Here is a 24,567-nt window from a genome sequence, read left to right as displayed (position 1 = left end):
GTGCCGGAAGAGACTGCTCCCTCTAGCATCCAGAGGTGCGGTCCCTCTGGCGCGGTTGGGATAAAAGATAGAGAGGTACCTAGTCAAATGGTGGTGGTAGGGGATTCTATCATCAGGAAGGCAGATAGGGCAATCTGCTACCGGGACCGTGATCGCCGTACAGTCTGTTGTCTCCCGGGTGCTCGGGTACGGCACATCGCGGACCGGGTAGATAGATTGTTGGGAGGGGCTGGCAAAGACCCGGCGGTCTTGGTGCACGTTGGCACCAATGACAAAGTTAGCGGAAGGTGGGATGTCCTTAAGAAAGACTATAGGGACTTAGGAAAGAAACTGAAGGCAAGGACATCTAAGGTAATATTCTCGGAATTATTACCCATGCCACGCGCTAGTCCAGGGAGGCAGAGGGAGATTAGGGAGGTAAATGTGTGGCTTAGGGATTGGTGCAGGAAAGAGGGGTTTGTGTTCCTGGAACACTGGGCGGACTTCTCAGTCAGGCGCCCTCTCTTTTGTCGTGACGGATTGCACCTGACTGAGGAGGGGGCAGCGGTGCTGGGGGGAAGGATGGTTAGAAGGTTGGAGGAGATTTTAAACTAGGAGTCTGGGGGGAGGGTTTAGCTAGAAACTACGGGTCATGCAGTGAGAATAGTGGGGATGGCGGTAGTAAACGAAATGGGGGAGAAGTTGGGGGGAGGGTAAGAGCAGGCAGTAAGGTTACTAACATGGGTACTAAAAGGGATTTTACCAAAGCACTAACCAATGACGATTACAGGTCATCCTTGCCACATAAGGTGAAAGATGTCCCTAACGCAAGGGAAAATACTTATCTTAGTTGTATGTATGTAAACGCCAGAAGCATTACTGGTAAAAAGGGTGAACTAGAAATACTTGCAGCAAGCAAACAGTATGATATTATAGGCATTACTGAAACTTGGTGGGATGAATCTCATGATTGGACAGTCAATCTAGAGGGCTATACACTGTTTAGGAGAGACAGACTAAATAAAAAGGGTGGAGGGGTGTGTCTGTACGTAAAGCCGTTTTTAAAACCTAATATATGGGAAGATATTCAGGAGGGGACTGTAGACACTGTTGAGACATTATGGGTAGAAATTGCATGCGGGGAAAAAGGAACAAAAAAGTTAGTACTGGGTGTATGCTATAGGCCGCCTGGTATCAACGCATCTGATGATGAATTGTTACTTAAGCAAATTGAAAAAGCAGCAGGAGTAGGAGACATAGTAGTGATGGGAGATTTTAACTATCCAGAGATAAACTGGAAAAACGATTCATGTGATACTGCTAGGGGCAGTATGTTTTTAAACACACTAAATGATAACTACCTAGTCCAACTAATTGAGGAACCAACTAGGTACAATGCAATCTTAGACCTGGTATTAACAAACAATCAGGATTTGGTATCGGGTATTATAGTAGGGGAACCCATAGGAAACAGCGACCACAATATGGTCACATTCAATATCAGTTTCTACAAACAGCCCTATACTGGCTCAACTAGGACTTTAAACTTTAGCAAAGCAAATTTTGAAAAGATGAGGGTATTTTTCAGGGATATTGAATGGGAAGGTTTGTTTTTAGGAAAAAATACTACGGAGAAATGGGAGGTACTAAAATTCCTGCTAGCTAAAAATACACTCAAATATATTCCTATGAGTAGCAAAAAAGGGAATAAAAATCATAAACCGATGTGGCTTAACAAAAAGATTAAGGAACTTATGGGCAAGAAAAGGCGAGCATTTAAAAAATACAAATCTGACGGGGAAGCAGAGTCATTTCAGCACTATAAGGAATGTAACAAAAATTGCAAAAAGGAAATAAGAGCGGCTAAAGTAGAAACTGAAAAACTAGTAGCAAAGGAAAGCAAAGCGAATCCCCAAAAAAAATTCTTTAAATACATTAATAGCAAGAGATTAAAAAAGGAGAGTATAGGCCCCTTGAAAGACAAGTTGGGAGTCTTAAGCAAAAATGATAATAACATAGCGGACACACTAAATGAGTTTTTTTCAACAGTATTCACTAGAGAGGACCCAATTCAGGGACTGATACACAATCTCAATAATGACAATATCACCCCTAATTTTACCCCATTTAGTAGGTAGGTGTAATTTTTGTTCTTGTTACCACAGTGCATTACCTTACACTTGTCTGTGTTGAAGCGCATTCTCCATTTGGCTGCCCATGCTTCTAATTTAACTAAGTCGTTCTGAAGAGACTCGGCATCCTCCTCTGTATTTATAGCTTTATACAATTTGGCATCATCTGCAAAAATTGGCACCATGCTCTCTAGACCTTCTGTTAGGTCGTTAATGAAAATATTGAACAATAGCGGTCCTAATACTGAGCCTTGCAGCACACCACTTAGCACTTCAGTCCAAGTTGAAAAAGATTCATTAACCGCAACGCGCTGCTCCCTATTATCTAACCAGTTTTTGACCCAAGTGCATATTGTGCTTCCTAGCCCTGATTCTTGTAGCTTGTAGATAAGTCTCATGTGTGGTACAGTATCGAACGCTTTGGCAAAGTCTAAAAAGATTACATCCACGTCTTTACCCTGATCTAGGTTTGCGCTTACTGTTTCATAAAAGCCAAGTAAGTTGGTTTGACAGGATCTGTCCTTCATAAACCCATGTTGATTCCTTTTAATGACCTTATTGACTTCAAGGAACTTCTGAATACTATCTCTTAGAATACCTTCCAATACTTTCCCCACTATAGATGTAAGACTAACTGGTCTATAATTACCTGGTTCAGCTTTAATTCCCTTTTTGAATATAGGCACTACTTCCGCTATACGCCAGTCTTTGGGAACCATGGTGGTCATTCCGAGTTGTTCGCTCGGTAATTTTTTCGCATCGCAGCGATTTTCCGCTTAGTGCGCATGCGCAATGTCCGCAGTGCGACTGCGCCAAGTAAATTTGCTATGTAGTTAGGAATTTTACTCACGGCTTTTTCTTCGTTCTGGTGATCATAGTGTGATTGACAGGAAGTGGGTGTTACTGGGCGGAAACTGGCCGTTTTATGGGTGTGTGCGGAAAAACGCTACCGTTTCTGGGAAAAACGCGGGAGTGGCTGGAGAAATGGAGGAGTGTCTGGGCGAACGCTGGGTGTGTTTGTGACGTCAAACCAGGAACGACAAGCACTGAACTGATCGCAGATGCCAAGTCTGGAGCTACTCAGAAACTGCTAAGAGAGGTGTATTCGCAATATTGCGAATACGTCGTTCGCAATTTTAAGATGCTAAGATTCACTCCCAGTAGGCGGCGGCTTAGCGTAAGTAAATCTGCTAAAAACAGCTTGCGAGCGAACAACTCGGAATGAGGGCCCATATCTGATATAACTGAATCCTTAAAGATCAAAAATAGCGGTTTTGCCAGTTCAGAGTGAAGCTCCATTAGAACCCTTGGGTGAATACCATCGGGCCCTGGTGATTTATTAATCTTTAAATGTTTTAATCGGTCACAGACTACTTCCTCACTTAAATAAGTACCTATCAGTGGGATATTCACATTATTGTGATTGTGTGTCAGTTCCTGAATTGGGTCCTCTCTAGTAAATACTGTTGAAAAAAACTCATTTAGTGTGTCCGCTATGTCATTATCATTTTTGCTTAAGACTCCCAACTTGTCTTTTAAAGGGCCTATACTCTCCTTCTTTAATCTCTTGCTATCAATGTATTTAAAGAATTTCTTGGGATTCGCTTTGCTTTCCTTTGCTACTAGTTTTTCAGTTTCTACTTTAGCCGCTCTTATTTCCTTTTTGCAAATTTTGTTACATTCTTATAGTGCTGAAATGACTCTGCTTCCCCGTCAGATTTGTATTTTTTAAATGCTCGCCTTTTCTTGCCCATAAGCTCCTTAATCTTTTTGTTAAGCCACATCGGTTTATGATTTTTATTCCTTTTTTTGCTGCTCACAGGAATAAATTTGAGTGTATTTTTAGATAGTAGGAATTTTAGTACCTCCCATTTCTCCGTAGTATTTTTTCCTAAATACAAACCTTCCCATTCAATATCCCTGAAAAATACCCTCATCTTTTCAAAATTTGCTTTGCTAAAGTTTAGAGTCCTAGTTGAGCCAGTATAGGGCTGTTTATGGAAACTGATATTGAATGTGACCATATTGTGGTCGCTGTTTCCTATGGGTTCCCCTACTATAATACCTGATACCAAATCCCCATTGTTTGTTAATACCAGGTCTAAGATTGCATTGTACCTAGTTGGTTCCTCAATTAGTTGAACTAAGTAGTTATTATTAAGTGTGTTTCACACTCTAGAAAAGTCTTAAAGTGCCCATGGCTCCTGCGGAACCATCTATACCCCCCATGGTACTGAAGTGGACCCCAGCATCCTCTACGGACTAGGAGAAAAGGATTTACTGGTAGGTATTAAAATCCTGTTTTACTACTGTATATTTACACACACATTCCTTTTTCTCCTCAGTATTCCTCCTACTCATCATTCCTCCCAGCACATTGAAGATATATCAGCATTGAAGTAACATTTATAATTTGCAAATTATAAAATGATACAGAGTAGCTGACTGGTTGCCATGGTCAACTTCTCCACACTTTCACTGCTTCAGGAATAGACCCCAGAGTGTATGTGATCACAGTGTAGTGTCAGCGAGCATGTGTGTGTGTTCAGGTGCAGACTGGGATAAAAAACCAGCCCGGGAATTTCCTGGATGCAGCCGTGATGGAGGCGGAGTCTCTTGAGGGGGTGGGATCTATCGAGTGGGGCGGAAATTCCTTCTCATAAGGCCTGATCCTGAGTCGGATGCATTTGTTGCCTTCCTTGCGTCTTTTGCAGCAGTTGGGTCTGTGACTTTATGCTAATGCTGCTAGAACGCCCTTCACTGGTGTTCATCCGTGCATCAAATTGTGGAAGGGCTGAGACACCTGCTGTCAGTGTCTACAGATGGCTGCGGCGTGAATGAGCTTCTGTGCAGTGCAGAATGTCAGATCGCGGCAGCCGAAGTTATGTAATTGGCCCGGTGTGAGGAAGCACGCCCACTGAGGGGTACACGGGGCCTTACTGAGTCAAGACCGTCACAACGTCCTGGAGGCCCAATCTGCCCCTGGGTGCTTGCTATGTAAAATAACTACAAAAAGGACACATTTAAATAATGTCCCTCCCCTTCTATATGCTGATCTCACTCATTCTAAGTCTAAAAACAGGTGAAATGAATATAAAAGCTAAAAAAAACATATTTAATAAACATTATAGTAGTGGACAAAGCATATGCCAGGTCAAGCTTAGCCAACAGCCACCTCTGTCGCACCTGCCTATTCCCAACCAGCTCTGCTCCCATCACTCCCACTCTCCGCACTGCACCAGTACACACAGTGTTACACTGCACTACATCAGCACACACAGGGTTATACTGCACTAAACTACACAAGCACACAGAGTTACACTGCACTACACTGTACAGTGGTAGCACACACTGGGTTGCACTGTACTGCACCAGCACATACAGGGTTACACTGCATTGCACCAGCACACAAGAGTACAGTGTAGTACAATAGCAGCATACACAGGGCTACAATTTATAGTGGTAGTACACAAAGGATTACACCATAGAGTGGTAGCACACACAGGGTCACACTGTACTGTACCAGCACACACAGGGTTACACCACACTGCTCCAGCACACAAGAGTTACACTGTACAGTGGCAGCACACACAGAACTACACTGTACTGCACCAGCACACACAGGGCTACACCACACTGCACTAGCACACACAGGGCCACACTGTACTGCACCAGCACACACAGGGTCACACCGCGTTGAACCAGCACAAAAGCGTTACACTGTACAATGGCTGCACACACAGAATTACACTGCAATGCACCAGCACACACAGGGCTACACTACACTGCATCATCACACACAGGGTTACTTGCTTTTGGTTGGCTTTTGGCTTACAGTCCTCTTGGGCAACAGCAACAACAGCTGCCTGGATATTCTACAGGATGACTCCCTGAGAGATCGTCAGTGTGGTGCCAGTTGTCAGCAAGTGAATGCTCCAGAGTATAATGTGTGAGCGTCACCTTTGATCTCCCAGAATGTATGAGAGAGATACTGCAGAACAGTGCTGCCAGCGGATCTGCTCAGTGATGTCTTTGCGCTTCATTCCGCATAGCTTCTCTAGCTGTCACCCAGGAGCCTGGATCTCTCCACCTCTGCTGCCTGCTCCCGGCCATCACCTAAGAGAGCTCCTGACCAGAGTTGCGCTGCCAGGGTGTTCCAGGCCTCTTCTGCACTGACAGCCATGAGCCAGCGCTGTGTGCAGTAATCTGTCCTCCTCTATGCAGGCCAGGGAATGTTCTCGCTGCTTGGTTGGCCGCTAGGTCAGCAACATCATGGCCACAGCTTGAATGATCTCCGCGGTCAGATTGCAGCAGCCGCAATTAAGTGAATTGGCCCAGCGTCGGAGGGGAGGGCACGGCCAATGAGGTGGCCACAAGGCCCGGCCAAATGAGGACTGACCCGACCTCCCGGCGGACCAATCCGCCTGTGTGTGTGTTAGTGTGTGTATATGAGAGCAGGGTGTAATTTCAGTGAGCAGCAGTGGTGTGCGGTTTGGTCAGTGGCTGGTGAGGCATGCCCAATACCGCCGCTCCCAGTGCCCCTACTGTACTGTCATGCATGCCTACTGTACTCTCAACTGCCTGCTAAAGTTGCCGCCAGCTACCACCCCCACAGCTAATTCCCAGGCTGATGCTGCCGCTAATGCCCGCGAAGTATGGGGAACAGCAGCAGCCAGCGTCTGGGCAGTAGAGATGCCCAGGGTTAAGAAGAGCAGCAGAGGGTCTGCCTGTAGGCATGGAAGCGGGATTAGAGCTGCAGGGCGGTTGAACAAGACAGCGGCAGTAATCGCCCCCCTCCTTATACCCCAGCACACATGCACTAACCACTCCCCCCTCCCCTTACACCACGGCACACACGCAGTGATCTCCACCCCTCCCCTTATACCCCTGGACACATGCACTAATCACCCCCCCCCCCCCCTCCCCTTATACCCCAGCACAGTGAATACATCTTGCTGGCAGAGCCCATATGGCAGTTATGAAACAAAGAGCACTGGGTAGCCTGTGGTCAGTATACAGCAGCCCTCAGCATCAGGGCCGGTGCAAGGTTTCTCAACGCCCTAGGCAAAGTTCAGGCGATCAAAACATCCAGATAGCGCGATTAATGACAGAGGGTCATTATCGCAGTATCCAATTATAGACCGCTTTGATCTGCCAGAATTGGACCCACGATCGCGCAAACACATGGGAATTGGGGATAAATCCCCAATCTCATGTGCTACCGCAGCTCTGGCAGGCCACTTATCTGGGATTATGTTTAAGCATAATCCGCAATAAGTGCCGACATAGGGGGGAGGAGCTAACTGGATAGCCCCCATTGATGCAATTACCTGCGGTCATTGACTAATAATTGGAAACCCCCCCATACAGTATTACATAAATGACATATGTTAAAGTGAACCCAGTCCCAAATCCAGATAAGGTATAGCTAAGTAGTATCTCTCTTTATTAATAAAACTATGGGTTTGCAAAGCCTCCAATCGTTACTAGGGGTCTTCATAGGGCGCAGAAACTGAGAGCAATGTGTCTGTGATGGGGGATACATAGCATGCACATATACTGCATGCATATATACAACCACATATCACACATATAGCATGCACATATATACACACACCGCATGCACATACTGTATATACACACACAGATCACACACACACACAGCATGCAAATATATAAACACACAGATCACACACACAGCATGCACATATATACACACACAGATCACACACACAACATGCACATATATACACACACAGATCACACACACCGCATGCACATAACATATATACACACACAGATCACACACACAGCATGCACATATATACACACACAGCATGCAAATATATAAACACACAGATCATACACACAGCATGCACATATATACACAGATCACACACACCGCATGCACATACTATATATACACACACAGATCACACACACAGCATGCACATATATACACACTCAGATCACACACAGAATGCATATATACACACACAGATCACACACAGAATGCACATATATACACACAGATCACACACACAGAATGCACATATATACACACACAGATCACACACACGTACAGCATGCAATTATACAAACACAGACAGAGCTACCGCCCTCCTTCTGCACTGTGACCACTGCTCTTTCTCCCGTTACCAGCCGTGTGCACCGCGGCAGGAAGAGTCACAGGGTTAACATGGAGAGCAGGGAGAGGTGAGCGGGGAGGAGTGACCTGATCTCTGGATTTACGCTGCTGATCACCACTGTCTCGTCTCCACTCTCCGCTGCCTCTGCTGGTCCCCGATGTCTCCATCCAGAGAGGCTGCGCCCCTGGCATCCCCAAGCCCGTCACTTCTGCACACAGCAGTAACAGGGCTCCCGCCGCCTCCTCCTCCGCTCCTAGTCAGACAGCAGCGTGGGCTCCGAAGGGGTTGGTGTCCGGCGAAGCGGCCTGGAACTTGGAATACATCATCTGTGGCCGCAACCCTTCAGCTGGCATTGGCTGTTTGGTCAAAAAATTGATTTTTAAGTACAGTAAAATAGATTTCACGAGAGCATGCCGCCCTCTCTTTGGGAGACCGGGGCGTGTTTTCATATGGGATGAAAGCATCTGTCACTGAGGCACTCATACTAGTGCCGCTTACACGGCTTTTTTAAATGGGCTTTTTACTGCCCATCATTTATCCCCCCCCCTCCCCCACTTCCGGGACTTTAAAATTGGCCGCAGGAGGCAACGCTCTCGGTGCCTCCGAAACTAATTTAAACCTACTTTTACAATGTACAAATGATTACAATAATATAAAACATATACTTATGACACATAATATGCACTGCCTCACCTGACTGCACGTCCCTGGTGAGCAGTGTGTGTGTGTGTGTGTGTGTGTGTGTGTGTGTGTGTGTGTGTGTGTGTTGGGTATAGTGAGGAGAGAGAGAGAGAATGAGTGAGAGCACCCCTTCCCCAGAGCACTACATTACATGTGCCTTATGATGAGCACCAGTAGTCAGCAGCCACCTCCTGTAACGAGGAAGTCACTCTTCACACAATGCAAGACAGGAGGAGGAGGAGAGGTGGAGATTCTGACTTCCTAGTGCTGCCTGCTGTATACAGCAACCATCGCTGCAGCCGTCTGCACATAAGCAGCCAGTCAGGGTGGTTACGCACAATGCAGCCACAGGGCAAATGAGCTGTGGGCAAAGCACCTTCTGCACCATCCTAGTTACAGCCCTGACCCTATCTCTCTGAGAATTGATAAATCTTACACTCCATTTAAACACTCTGATCATCACTGCCCATCATACTTGCCTACTCTACCAGAACGTCCAGGAAACACACAAATTACAGGTAGTTTTCCTGGATGAGTAGGCAAGTCTCTAAGAGGCTACTCATGGTCATCCACTTCCCGATTAGGACAGACTAACCTTTGTAGGATGCCTACAATGCCACCTGCTAATTCAGTGCCACACTCCTGGCCACACACACCTGGCTGCCCCCTCCCAAAGGGGGTAGCAAAAAAATTGTCAAGTATCGGGACTACGTCAATCGATTTCCAAGTTGCCATTTAGCTAAGAGGCAAACTGGACATGGTAAGCAGAGACAATCAAAAGCCATAAACATAATTTAGTGGAGGAACCCATTGTTGCTTGCCTGTTTCAAACACTGAATTCTGAAAATGCCTTAAGGAGGTAGCATTGTTTTATTCAGGTTTCAGACTGTTATATTCATGTTTTCAGAATGAGTAATGTTTTAGAATTATGCCAGAGCTCATTTTAGAATTCTGTTTTTGATTTCTGCTCATCCATTATGTCTCTAGTTTTAACAGTGAAAATAAAATAATCAGTTCACAGCAGCCTAGAGTATTTCAGAAGATGAGTGTGCCAATAAATTGTTGAAGGCAGTGACTTATCCACTTGTGTGATTGTGTAAGCAAGAACTCCAAGGAGGTATGATATCCACCCACTGTGTATTCTTCTGCAATGCCAGATAAACACAGTTAAACTTTAAAAGCATGATCAATTGATAATTAAGAATAATACTTTGTCAATACAATATAGGGTCTGTGAAGACAGAAACTGAAATACCTTAGTCTATAACTTGTCCAATCAGCATTCCTAACTAAAATGAAGTGTTCCTCAGAGTGATCAAAACATCTGTTGAATGCTAGAAGGCTACACAGCGTGTACAACTTCCTATAAGAACTTACACTAAGGGGCCATTGTAGAAATAATAAAAGTCTATTGTGTGGATGGATTTTGCTTGTTTGCACACTGTGCATAGCTCAGTAGCAGAAAGTATTCATCTATGGGCGATTTCGAGCTGTACACTACTTAGTCACAGCTCCACTTGTGGAGGAAAGGGCATAAAAAAGGTAACAGGGAGTTTGCGTGTAAGCTACAGGTAGTTTAGATGGAACTGCAGACGATGCAAAATTGTGAATTGTGATCTATTTGCACTTCCGGTTTTTTTAAATCAGATTTATTCATTACATTTTACTGGTATATGAAGTAAAAACATCAACATTTCCAATCCCAAAACTCATTCTCTGGTTAACTGTAATGAAATGAACCACATTACACAAATAATTAAAGCCATAAAGTGTCACAACTGGGTGGCCAACAGAATAGGATCAACCAGGTGTCAGGATCATATGTAACCAATTTGGCAGAGTAGCACTGAGAAGTGCTCGTCTCACCAGATTGACATGGTCTAGAACCCCCAAATCTGGTCATATTTCAGTATACAGTTAAGTTTTGTATACATAAGTGCAAGTGCACGAATAGTTTGCATACTACTCTGATGGTGGCTGTACTGTGCATGCACAGGACCGTTGTGCATATGTGGAGAACTGGTCCTGCATTGTGCTCACAGTGCCCCCAAGACACAGTATGATTAATATCCTGCAGCAATTTGGGGTGCGGTTGAGTGGAGCGTTCTACAAAACCAGGAAGGGGGTCACCCCCATTATGTAAGCATGCAGTGACTATGGACTGCATCTTCCTGAAGCAGATATCCTGGCCCCGTAAAAGTAGTTCCGGCAGTCTTTCTGAGTAAGCTTAAGCCGATGGTGATAATTTTTCGCCATATACACCATGTGAATGTAATTTCTATCTGACTTGTATTCAACTCTACATCGGCCCATAAGTTAGCACAGGGAACGGGGGCAATGTCATAGTGTGGGGATGATGTGGAGCATACTTGCCTGGTGGCAGTGATGGGGCAGCGGGACGATAATAATGCATTATCATGGTCCACGCCATTGTGTCCCTGGCTCCCGTGATTATGGCCATTTTAAAGCAGGGAGGATTGCCACAATGGTGTAATGCAGTGTGATGTGCATCATCAGGCCACCTGACTGCTCACTTTATTAGGGAAGTGGGTGGCCACTGGGAGACTTGCCCACTTTTCCAGGCGTTCTGGGGAACAGAGATTTGGGAGTCTCCCAGACGTTCCATTAGGGTAGGCACATATGGATTACAGATAAGCAGGATAGATTGAGTTTTAGTCAGTAGACGGCTGTCCTATCAAACAGAAACAAAATACTGTTGTGCCCAATTCACTGCCATATGATAAAAAGTTTATAATCTAATTTGTTAAATTATTTTAGACATAATAAAACATGCAAGGTCAAACTATACCATCTTACCTTTAATTCACATCTTTTGTGACAGACATACTTGCAGACTAAAAACAAAATATAACAGTTACAACAATATTTCAGTAACAGAAGGATGAATATTTGAAACTGTTTAATTAATCTAACTGCAATGACTAAATGCACTGTTCAGAATTATAAAACAAAAATAAAGCCAGTGCCATGTTTAACAGGAAGATATAATAAATCATTTTATTCCCTATGGCAAAGGTTCTCAAACGCGTTCCTCAAGGCACCCCAATAGTCCAGGATTTAAGTTTATCCATACTTGATAACAGGTGACTTAATTAGCACCTCAATTTGATGTAACCATCTGTTCTAAGCCATGGATATACCTAAAACCTGGACGTTGGGGTGCCTCGAGGACTACGTTTGAGAACCTCAGCCCTATGGAATAGGTCTACATGGAAGATTCGTATGTATTTAGAGCACAGAAAATAAGATTTTACTCACCGGTAAATCTATTTCTCGTAGTCCGTAGTGGATGCTGGGGACTCCGTAAGGACCATGGGGAATAGACGGGCTCCGCAGGAGACTGGGCACTTTATAAGAAAGATTTGGTACTATCTGGTGTGCACTGGCTCCTCCCTCTATGCCCCTCCTCCAGACCTCAATTAGGATACTGTGCCCGGAAGAGCTGACACAATAAGGAAGGATTTTTGAATCCCGGGTAAGACTCATACCAGCCACACCAATCACACCGTATAACTCGTGATACTATACCCAGTTAACAGTATGAAATATAACTGAGCCTCTCAACAGATGGCTCAACAATAACCCTTTAGTTAGGCAATAACTATATACAAGTATTGCAGACAATCCGCACTTGGGATGGGCGCCCAGCATCCATTACGGACTACGAGAAATAGATTTACCGGTGAGTAAAATCTTATTTTCTCTAACGTCCTAGTGGATGCTGGGGACTCCGTAAGGACCATGGGGATTATACCAAAGCTCCCAAACGGGCGCGAGAGTGCGGATGACTCTGTAGCACCGAATGCGAGAACTCCAGGTCCTCCTCAGCCAGGGTATCAAATTTGTAGAATTTTGCAAACGTGTTTGCCCCTGACCAAGTAGCAGCTCGGCAAAGTTGTAAAGCCGAGACCCCTCGGGCAGCCGCCCAAGATGAGCCCACCTTCCGTGTGGAATGGGCTTTTACAGATTTAGGCTTCGGTAAGCCTACCGCAGAATGCGCCAGCTGAATAGTGCTACAAATCCAGCGCGCAATAGACTGCTTAGAAGCAGGAGCACCTATCTTGTTGGGTGCATACAGGACAAAAAGCGAGTCAGTCTTTCTGACTCCAGCCGTCCTGGAAACAAAGTTTCAAGGCCCTGACTACATCCAGTAACTTGGAATCCTCCAAGTCCCCAGTAGCCGCAGGCACCACAATAGGTTGGTTCAAGTGAAAAGCAGATACCACCTTAGGGAGAAACTGGGGACGGGTCCTCAATTCTGCCCTATCCATATGAAAAATCAGATACGGGCTTTTACAAGACAAGGCCGCCAATTCTGACACACGCCTGGCCGAAGCCAAGGCCAATAGCATGACCACTTTCCACGTGAGATATTTCAGATCCACAGTTTTAAGTGGTTCAAACCAATGTGATTTTAGGAAACTCAACACCACATTGAGATCCCAAGGTGCCACAGGAGGCACAAAAGGGGGCTGAATATGAAGCACTCCCTTTACAAAAGTCTGAACTTCAGGTAGTGAAGCCAGTTCTTTCTGGAAGAAAATCGACAGGGCCGAAATCTGGACTTTAATGGAACCCAATTTTAGGCCCATAGTCACTTCCGAAGTGTATAAAGCGACCCAGCTGAAATTCCTCTGTTGGGGCCTTCCTGGCATCACACCACGCAACATATCTCCGCCAAATACGGTGATAATGGTTTGCGGTTACTTCTTTCCTGGCTTTTATTAGCGTAGGAATGACTTCCTCCGGAATGCCCTTTTCCTTTAGGATCCGGAATTCAACCGCCATGCCGTCAAACGCAGCCGCGGTAAGTCTTGGAACAGACAGGGCCCCTGCTGCAGCAGATCCTGTCTGAGCGGTAGAGGCCATGGGTCCTCTGATATCATTTCTTGAAGTTCCGGGTACCAAGCCCTTCTTGGCCAATCCGGAACCACGAGAATCGTTCTTACTCCTCGCCTTCTTATTATTCTCAGTACCTTTGTTACGAGAGGCAGAGGAGGGAACACATAAACCGACTGGTACACCCACGGTGTCACTAGAGCGTCCACAGCTATTGCCTGAGGGTCCCTTGACCTGGCGCAATATCTCTTTAGTTTTTTGTTGAGGCGGGACGCCATCATGTCCACCTGTGGCCTTTCCCAACGGTTTACCAACAGTAGGAAGACTTCTGGATGAAGTCCCCACTCTCCCGGGTGTAGGTCGTGTCTGCTGAGGAAGTCTGCTTCCCAGTTGTCCACTCCCGGAATGAACACTGCTGACAGTGCTAGTACGTGATTTTCCGCCCATCGAGAGAATCCTTGTGGCTTCCGCCATCGCCATCCTGCTTCTTGTGCCGCCCTGTCGGTTCACATGGGCGACTGCCTTGATGTTGTCTGACTGGATCAGTACCGGCTGGCTTTGAAGCAGGGGTCTTGCCTGACTTAGGGCATTGTAAATGGCCCTTAGTTCCAGAATATTTATGTGTAGGGAAGTCTCCTGACTTGACCATAGTCCTTGGAAGTTTCTTCCCTGTGTGACTGCTCCCCAGCCTCGAAGGCTGGCATCCGTGGTTACCAGGACCCAGTCCTGTATGCCGAATCTGCGGCCCTCTAGAAGATGAGCACTCTGCAGCCACCACAGTAGAGACACCCTGGTCCTTGGAGACAGGGTTATCATTTGATGCATCTGAAGATGCGATCCCGACCACTTGTCCAAGAGGTCCCACTGGAAGGTCCTTGCATGGAACCTGCCGAATGGAATTGCTTCGTATGAAGCCACCATTTTTCCCAGTACTCGTGTGCAGCGATGCACCGATACCCGTTTTGGTTTTAGGAGGTGTCTGACTAGAGATGACAGCTCCTTGGCTTTCTCCTGCGGGAGAAACACTTTTTTCAGTTCTGTGTCCAAAATCATCCCCAGGAACAGTAAGCGAGTGGAAGGAACCAGTTGTGACTTTGGAATGTTTAGAATCCAGCCATGCTGTTGTAGCACTTCCCGAGATAGTGCTACTCCGACCAGTAACTGCTCCCTGGACCTCGCCTTTATAAGGAGATCGTCCAAGTACGGGATAATTAAAACTCCCTTTTTTCGAAGGAGTATCATCATTTCTGCCATTACCTTGGTAAACACCCTCGGTGCCGTGGACAGTCCAAACGGTAGTGTCTGGAATTGGTAATGGCAATCCTGTACCACAAATCTGAGGTACTCCTGGTGAGGAAGGTAAATAGGGACATGCAGGTAAGCATCCTTGATGTCCAGGGATACCATGTAATCCCCCTCGTCCAGGCTTGCAATAACCGCCCTGAGCGATTCCATCTTGAACTTGAATTTTGTTATGTAAGTGTTCAAGGATTTCAAATTTAAAATGGGTCTCACCGAACCGTCTGGTTTCGGTACCACAAACAGTGTGGAATAGTAGCCCCGGCCTTGTTGAAGTAGGGGTACCTTGACTATCACCTGCTGGGAATACAGCTTGTGAATGGCCTCTAGCACAGCCTCCCTGCCCGATGGAGTCGTCGGTAAGGCTGATTTGAGGAAACGGCGGGGGGGAGGCGCCTCGAATTCCAACTTGTACCCCTGAGATACTACTTGAAAGATCCAGGGATCCACCCGTGAGCGAGCCCACTGATCGCTGAAATTCTTGAGGTGGCCCCCCACCGTACTTGGCTCCGCCTGTGGAGCCCCACCGTCATGCAGCGGATTTGGAAGAAGCGGGGGAGGACTTTTGGTCCTGGGAACCTGCTGTGTGTTGCAGCTTTTTTCCCCTTCCTCTGCCTCTAGACAGAAAGGACCCGCCTTTTCCCCGCCTGTTTTTCTGGGGTCGAAAGGACTGTACTTGGTAATACGGTGCTTTCTTAGGCTGTGAGGGGACATGGGGCAAAAATGCAGACTTCCCAGCCGTTGCTGTGGAAACAAGGTCTGAGAGACCGTCCCCGAATAACTCCTCACCCTTATAAGGCAAAACTTCCATGTGCCTTTTAGAATCTGCATCTCCTGTCCACTGCCGAGTCCATAAGCCTCTTCTAGCAGAAATGGACAAAGCACTTATTCTAGATGCCAGCCGGCAGCTCTCCCTCTGTGCATCTCTCATGTATAAGACTGAGTCTTTTATATGCTCTATGGTTAGCAATATAGTGTCTCTGTCTAGGGTGTCAATATTTTCCGACAGGGAATCTGACCAAGCAGCAGCAGCACTGCACATCCAGGCTGAAGCAATAGCTGGTCTCAGTATAACACCAGTGTGTGTGTAAATAGATTTTAGGATAGCCTCCTGCTTTCTATCAGCAGGTTCCTTTAGGGCGGCCGTATCCAGAGACGGTAGTGCCACCTTTTTAGACAAACGTGTGAGCGCTTTATCCACCCTAGGGGGAGTTTCCCAACGTGACCTATCCTCTGGCGAGAAAGGGAACGCCATTAGTAATTTTTTTGAAATAACCAATTTTTTATCGGGGAAAGCCCACGCTTCTTCACACACCTCATTCAACTCCTCAGATGGGGGAAAAACTATAGGTATTTTTTTCTCCCCAAACATAATACCCTTTTATGAGGTACCTGGATTTATATCAGTAAGGTGCAATACCTCTTTCATTGCCTCAATCATGCCACAAATGGCCCTAGTGGACATTAAATTTGACTCATCGTCGTCGACACTTGCATCAGTATCCGTGTCGACATCTGTGTCTGCCATCTGAGGTAGTGGTCGTTTCAGGGCCCCTGACGGCCTTTGAATCGTCTGGGCAGGCACGAGCTGAGAAGCCGGCTGTCCCGCATTTGGCATGTTGTCAAATTTTTTATGTAAGGAGTCGACACTTGCACGTAATTCCTTCCATAAATCCATCCACTCAGGTGTCTGCCCCGCAGGGGGTGACATCACATTAATAGGCATCTGCTCCGCCTCCACATAAGTCTCCTCATCAAACATGTCGACACAGCCGTACCGACACACACACACACACACAGGGAATGCTCTTACAAGGAGACAGGACCCCACAAAAGCCCTTTGGGGAGACAGAGAGAAAGTATGCCAGCACACACCAGAGCGCTATAATAATACAGGGACTAACTGAATTATGACCCTTTATAGCTGCTTATTATATTAAACTGCGCCCAATTTTAGTGCCCCCCTCTCTTTTTTACCCTTTCCGTAGTGTAGACTGCAGGGGAGAGTCAGGGAGCTTCCTTCCAGCGGAACTGTGAGGGAATAATGGCGCCAGTGTGCTGAGGGAGAAGGCTCCGCCCCTTTTTCGGCGGCCTTTCTCCCACTTTTTTCTGTAATCTGGCAGGGGTAATTACCACATATATAGCCTCTGGGGCTATATATTGTGGTTATTTTGCCAGCCAAGGTGTTTTTATTGCTGCTCAGGGCGCCCCCCCCCCAGCGCCCTGCACCCTCAGTGACCGGAGTGTGAAGTGTGTAATGAGGAGCACTGGCGCACAGCTGCAGTGCTGTGCGCTACCTTTGTGAAGACTGATGTCTTCTGCCGCCGATTTTCAGGACCATCTTCATGCTTCTGGCTCTGTAAGGGGGACGGCGGCGCGGCTCCGGGAACGAACACCAAGGACGGGTCCTGCGGTCGATCCCTCTGGAGCTAATGGTGTCCAGTAGCCTAAGAAGCCCAAGCTAGCTGCAAGCAGGTAGGTTCGCTTCTTCTCCCCTTAGTCCCTCGATGCAGTGAGCCTGTTGCCAGCAGGTCTCACTGTAAAATAAAAAACCTAATTTTAAACTTTCTTTCTAGAAGCTCAGGAGAGCTCCTAGTGTGCATCCAGCTCGGGCCGGGCACAGAAATCTAACTGAGGTCTGGAGGAGGGGCATAGAGGGAGGAGCCAGTGCACACCAGATAGTACCAAATCTTTCTTATAGAGTGCCCAGTCTCCTGCGGAGCCCGTCTATTCCCCATGGTCCTTACGGAGTCCCCAGCATCCACTAGGACGTTAGAGAAACATACATTCATAAATTTAGTGTTACCTACTACACTTGTAATATCAACAAGACTTCTACCAATAAAACCACATATTATGCATAACCATAGCCTTGGCACCTGGGCTGTTCTTAGGATGTTGTACTGTAGAAAAGACACAATTGCACAAAGTGCAATTTTATCAATATTCCATTATGTCATTTTGTCACAATTCTCTACGTGTGTCATTCTCTATTATTTGTTTCTATGTTGTAGTTCACTACAGTTTTTTTTTTTGTCATACATTTATTCAACTATGAAATTGTAGGACATTTACATAATATATATACTAATATATGTATGGGTACCTCGGCATGAAATTCCGTGGTCATTCACAAGTTGCTTGCAGACTGCACAAGGTTTTGACTTTGTGAAAAATTTCTGTTTAAAAGTGTGAGAGCTGGAAGCTATATCTTCTGGCTGCAAGAAAGAAAAACACATACACCATTATGTCAAAACAAACAAATACTTTGAACTGGACAACACAAACAGATACACGACAAAAAGTAATATCGTACCAAACAAAAAATACAAGTCACAAAGATGTTAGGATATTATTGTGCAGTAGGCTTAAACACCAAGCAATCTGACCTTATCCTTACAAATATCCTTACAAAGAATTAAGGTTAAAAAAGGGTTGAGATTGCCTAAAGGATAAAATAAAAAAGGGGCAGACTAGATGGGCCAAGTGGTTCTTATCTGCCGTCAAATTCTATGTTTCTATGTTTCTATGACCTGGCAATGATTTACACACAAAACTCTTCAATATACTGTATATTTGTACAGCAGTTCTCAAAATCGGTGGGTGCTTGATATCCCGGCTGTCGGTATCCCGGCACTCTGCATACCGGCACCAGAATCCCGACCGCTGGGATACCGACAACTACTCTCCCTCATGGGGTGTCTACGACACCCCTGGAGGGAGAATAACCGTGCCAGCAAGGGGCTCTTTTGCGCTTGCCCCGCTGCCGGCATTCCAGTCTATCGTAGTAGACCCCTCAAAATCATGTAAAACACAGCATAAATGACAACAGCAGATCTAGATTTTATATGTCTTTTAAATAAACTCTTCAGTGTGCTATTAGAAAAACCAATCACATTAATGCATTAACACCAACAAAATCAGCAGCTCTTACTGCAGTATCCCTGGGAGCAGTGGATCTGAAAATCACAACTATACAAAACAGAGCAGGAAAGCACTCATAGGTTGGGAATTCAAATGTTATCGCACCTCCGATCTCCCGTCTAAAGTGACAGGAGATCACGGGGCGACATTCAAATGCCCCACTTATCGCGTCCATTACACTTGGGTTTAGGTGCGCAAAACACCTAAATCCGACTAAGGTAAAGGGTGCGAGTGTGAAAAGATCAATTTGGGCATTTCAGCTCGCTACCCCCAGAGGTAGCAAGCTGAAATGAACTTGTCACGTCCGTCGGCAGCAGCATTAGAATAGGTGCCCATAGTGTAGTAAATTAACCGAACAGAAAATTCATCCCACACACATATATAACGTTGGAATGTGACCAGTGAGTACTGGGGTTTTTTTGTTTTGATTTTTGCTGTAACAACAATATAAGGTCCAGTAGGCGGCACTCTGGTAAATAATACATACAACAGCAGACCTGCTGTTGTATGTATTATTTACCAGAGTGCCGCCTACTGTACCTAATATTTGACCCGTAGCCATGCGGGTATAGGAGGGCACCGGGCACTAATTGTTTGTTAGTGGGAGTGAGGCCGTAAAAACCTTTTGTATATATATATATATATATATATACATACATATACACATATGTATATATATATATATATATATATACATACATATATATATATATACATACATATATACATACATACATATATATATACACACACACACACACACACACACATATATATATATATATATATACATACATATAGATGGACAGATATACTTACTGTATATACATATACACACATACATACATACATACATACATACATACATACATACATGGACAAATTTGTGGGTATCCAGGTGCTAGGTCTACCTGGATAAGTTCGACAGTCAATAGGTTGACAGGCATTAGGTCGTCATGGTTAAAATGTTGACACGGACAAAAGGTTGACGTGTCAGTGGCCAACGTGACCTTTTTATAATTTTTTTCTTTTTTTTTTCCAAGCTAAATGGGGTTCCCTGTCACTTAGCGGAGCAAACTACACTAAAAATCTCATGTCGACTTACTTAGAAATACATATATAAATATATATACGAGTTATGTCTATTAAATAACGAGACTGATAATTAAACAGAAATTATATCAAGTACATTTTAACTCTCTGCTTCCCTTCTATGTATTTCCACCGCTGCATTCTTATTTTCCATTGGTCAAAGCCATGCTATACTGTAGCTCTTATCTGTCCAGCTGTCTCAACTGCTCTGTCGTTTTCTTCTTAACCTCAGTAACTGATGCAAAACTGGTTCTCTCGAGTACAGATTTGACTTAATGAAAAAGAAAGATGTCACCCAGTGTCTGGACAGTATGGAGGTTGTTCTAGCACTGCAAACTGTTTCACAGATGGAGCTGTATGGGCTGGTGTGTTGTCCTGATGGAGGATGAAATCATTTTTCCACAACTCTGTCCTCTTTCTTCTGATTAATTCATGCAAAGCTTCTAGAACATTTTTTGTAATAACATCGGTGCACTTTTGCGCCTTTTGGTACCTAGTCTGCCCCCCAAAAAAACAGAACACCCTTGATTTCAAAGAAAACAATTAACATGGTTTTGAATTTGGATTTGCATTGACGTGCTTTTCTTCATTCTTGGTGACGGTGTTTTCCAGTGCATGGACTGGCATTTTGTTTTATCATAGGTAAAAACTTTATTTACAAAATGTGAATCCACTTGATTTTGCTCCAAAATGTCTGTACAAATATGGTTTCAATTTTCTTTTTGTTCAGCAGTGAGAAGCCCTCGAACCACCTTAGCACAAACTCTAGTCATGCTAAGAAATTGGGGGGGTCATTCCGAGTTGATCATAGCAATTTAGCACAGCTACGATCATTCACACTGACATGTGGGGGGACATGTGGGGGGACGCCCAGCACAGGGCCCCCGCAGAAGTGCAAAGGCATCGCACAGCGGCGATGCCTTTGCACTTCAAGAGTAGCTCCCGACCAGCGCAGCTTTAGCGTGCTGGGCGGGAGCTACTCGTCTGTCCCCAGCCCGCAACGGCTGCGTGTGACGTCACGCAGCCACCGCGGACCACCCCCCCAACGGTCCGGCCACGCCTGCAATGGCCAGACCACGCCCCCTCCCGCCCAGCGACCGCCTCTGCCTCAGAGGCAATTGTTAGGCAACAACGGCTGCCATGCGCAGGCGCACTGCGGCGCCGGCGCATGCGCAGCTCCGACCCGATCGCTGCGAGAAACTGCAGCGAGTGATCGGGTCGGAATGACCCCCTTGGTGCAAAACTTGCCAAACAATTCCTTTGTCTAACCTGTGAGCTGTACACTTGGTGCAGAGAGGCTGCTCTCCACTATATTCCTGGGGGAAATAATACACGCCAGACCAGAGAGATCTTTTAGGAGCAGACAGCTATTTAAAATTAAGTGCACTTTAAAGGACTATCATTTGGCTATTAAATTGAGGAGTAAAGTATACATTAGAAGTTCACACATATGAACTAAACACCTCTGGGGAAGCAGTTATCGACGAAACGGGTTGGGATTGAAATATTAGCAGTTGGGATGTTGGCGTCAGAATACCGACCGTAGCATCCCAAAGCTGATAATTCTTACAGGGGGAAGGTAAGGATACTTACCTCCACCCAATGGCCCCCAAAACCTCCCTTCTAGCAGCTTACACCCCACACCCCCTCCTCCGCAGTCTAATACTAACCCTCTCCGGGTATGCCTAGACCTAAACCCTCCCTTTTCCTTGCAGCCTATCCCGAACCCTACCCCTGCAGCCTAAACCTAATCCCCCCCCCCCCAGACCAGATTCCGACGAAACATGTTGGGCGATAGGCTATCGTGATCAAAAGTGGACAAAACTAGCCATCAATGAGCTTGCCTTTTGTAAGGGTGGCAGCGAGTTTTACCACCATCTGTCTCAAAGTAGCCATGATGCAAGTGTGATGAAAAATAGTTTTGTTCTAAGAAAACACTTAAGTTATGTAACAATGGAAAAGAAAGTGACTGGTTGAGTTTATTGGGTGTACTCCGGTATGAGGGTCTCGAAACAGGAGGAAAAAATGATATTATATATATATAACATATATATATATATATATATATATATATAATGTTGTCATGCTCATCTTTGCTGTGATGCTTGCATGGCATGCTGGGCTGCAAATAGTCGCAGCCTGCAATTGCTTTATTAAATCCTAATGGAATTAATTGAGCAATCGCCAGCTACAAATTTTCACAGCCTGGCACGTCATGCATAATGCCACGATGGAGCATGCAAACAAATGAATACTATTGATAAGTAAAACTACCAGGGGTTTCCCCTGTACCCTTGTGGCCCAGTCTGACCCCGCCTGTAGGGTACTAATTTCAGAAAAATAATTGGAAGATAAAGAACTGTCCTGATTTTAACGGGACAACCCCACTATTCAAGTACTGTCCTGCTGCCCCACCTACGGGCCGCAGTGTCCCATGGGCAGTCAGGAGGTTGAGGTTGCCAGAGAAGGTGACTTGATGCCGCATTCATACACACTGTGACCATTCAGTGCACAGAGGAGGCTGGTGGCAGCCCTGCATCTGCCAGAGAGCTGGGCTCACCCCCAGCACGACATGAAAATGGAAGGGTGACATTCAATCATGCCCCCAAAATGTTATCATTCATGGGGCATGGCCTAACAGAATCTAAGTCACACCCCCTTTTCACATTTAGCATGATCATGATCACCAAATCTACAATGTTGATCACCAAATCTACAATGTCATGATCACCAAATCTACAATGTTGTGAGGTATGTTTAAAGACATTTCACTTATACTGGGAATTTGTCTCAAAAACACACCTTAGTCTGTCCCCCTTTATGCATTATTATTCAATATCCATAAAACATTGCATTGCATAGCTTAATTTCTAAAATTTCCATACAATCATTACAAACTGAAACATTACTATACTGGAGGACGAAAAGGATGCTACTCAGTAGGCCTTACAATTCATATTCTGGTTTTAAAACACTGGAGATTTTGAGATCATAGAATTTATCGCTGCTGATTATCTCATATATACATGTGAGGAAGAACATTATTGTCAACAGTCCTAGAGAGCCCTCCAAAATGCCCATATGAAAGTTTCATAGCGTCAAAGTCGAAAAATATTGTAATACATGCCTAACGTACTAACCCCATGCACATGCCCGCTGCTGCGCGTGCACTCGCTCTGCCGTGCGTGCGCATATCCGCACTTTGCATAATGGAGCTTTCACGGCCATGCGCCTTTGCGCGTGGTATGCACATTTACAGTAGAGTTTGTGAGCGAATAGAGGGTTATTAGAACATTACATATTTAACCCAAATAGTGTATATTGTAGATATAGTTCCCCTAGACCATGTCAGCGAGTATTATTAGTTTAAACAGTTCCTGGACAGAGGGATTCGCCTTTGCATGATAGGAAGGGTCAGATAAAGGTTGGAAGGTGATGTCTAGTATCCAGCTGTAGGGTATTTTGAGGGTAACATTCCGGTGTTAGTTAGAGAAAGATCGCTTGTTCATGCGTATAGTTATGTACAAAAGTAGAATATGAACATTAACTGTATTTACTGTAAATTACATATGCGGCGGGAATCCAGAGGATATCACCCACAAGAGCAGTTGGGGAAAGACATCGCCCACCTTTTCAAATCCACCTATGACCTTACTGTAATGTAGAGACACATCCCTGTGTCCAATGGACAATGAGATTACAGTGACCATTGTATTGTGTATGCCTGTTGTGTATAAAAAGACCATTGTTGCTTGGCTGGTCAGAAGACTCTAAACGCTATCTGTATGACCAGCGGAGGACCGAGCCGGGTTGCGCTTGCTTACTTTCTCACGTATGTATATTCTCTGTAGCCATTATTCTGTTTAGATTTACTTGTTAGCCTGTAGTGTATGATTTGTATTGTTTTTACCCTTTTGGAATTAATCCACTGAGGCCTTAGAACCCTGTGGTTTCAACTTCAAATCAGTGTTGTGTTTTCACTTTCCTGCATGGGCTTTAAAGTAGATTTATCTGTATAAGGTGTATAAACATTGATAAGGTGTACGCACTGCGGGTACTTTGTATCGCCAGCGCTACTTAAGTTTTAAAGGTATAACATCATCACAGTACTTTACTGTTAAGGTTTTAAGTGTAAGCATATCATTACATTATATCATTAACAAGGTTTAAAGGTTATCCATTGTGTGTGCGCACGCTGAGCGTACTCCGTACACTCAGCGCGGCGTGTGTACGTCAAGTACGTACAACGTGTGGGACTCTGTACGCAAATAGCGTACCAAGTGCGTAGCAAGTGCACGTAGTCTAGCGGCCATAGCGGTTCAACAGTAATAGTGTACTCAGGGGTATAGCTTTGCGGTTTAAGATAATACCGACATTATCAATAGACTCTACTTTCGAGACATATCTCTGTATATTCCCACTTCCCCAGTTTGTCTATGAGAATGATTTAC

At 45.2% G+C, this 24,567-nt stretch overlaps 1 protein-coding gene across 3 annotated transcripts in view; it reads right to left on the bottom strand.

Moving 5' to 3' along the window:
• Positions 1-24,567, bottom strand: part of TNS3 (tensin 3) — a 1,058,399-nt gene that overhangs the window by 602,860 nt on the left and 430,972 nt on the right. For all 3 annotated transcript variants that reach the window (XM_063922694.1, XM_063922695.1, XM_063922696.1), the window contains exons 2-3: positions 18,207-18,318; positions 11,759-11,796 (exon numbers count right to left, since the gene is read on the bottom strand). In XM_063922694.1, the coding sequence (XP_063778764.1) occupies positions 11,759-11,796; positions 18,207-18,318 (150 nt within the window). The remainder of the gene's footprint in view (positions 1-11,758; positions 11,797-18,206; positions 18,319-24,567) is intronic.

The sequence above is a fragment of the Pseudophryne corroboree genome, chromosome 5 (assembly GCF_028390025.1).
Source record: "Pseudophryne corroboree isolate aPseCor3 chromosome 5, aPseCor3.hap2, whole genome shotgun sequence".
NCBI lineage: Eukaryota > Metazoa > Chordata > Amphibia > Anura > Myobatrachidae > Pseudophryne > Pseudophryne corroboree.
Note: the sequence above shows the minus strand (reverse complement) of the source record. Positions and strands in the feature narration are given on the sequence as shown.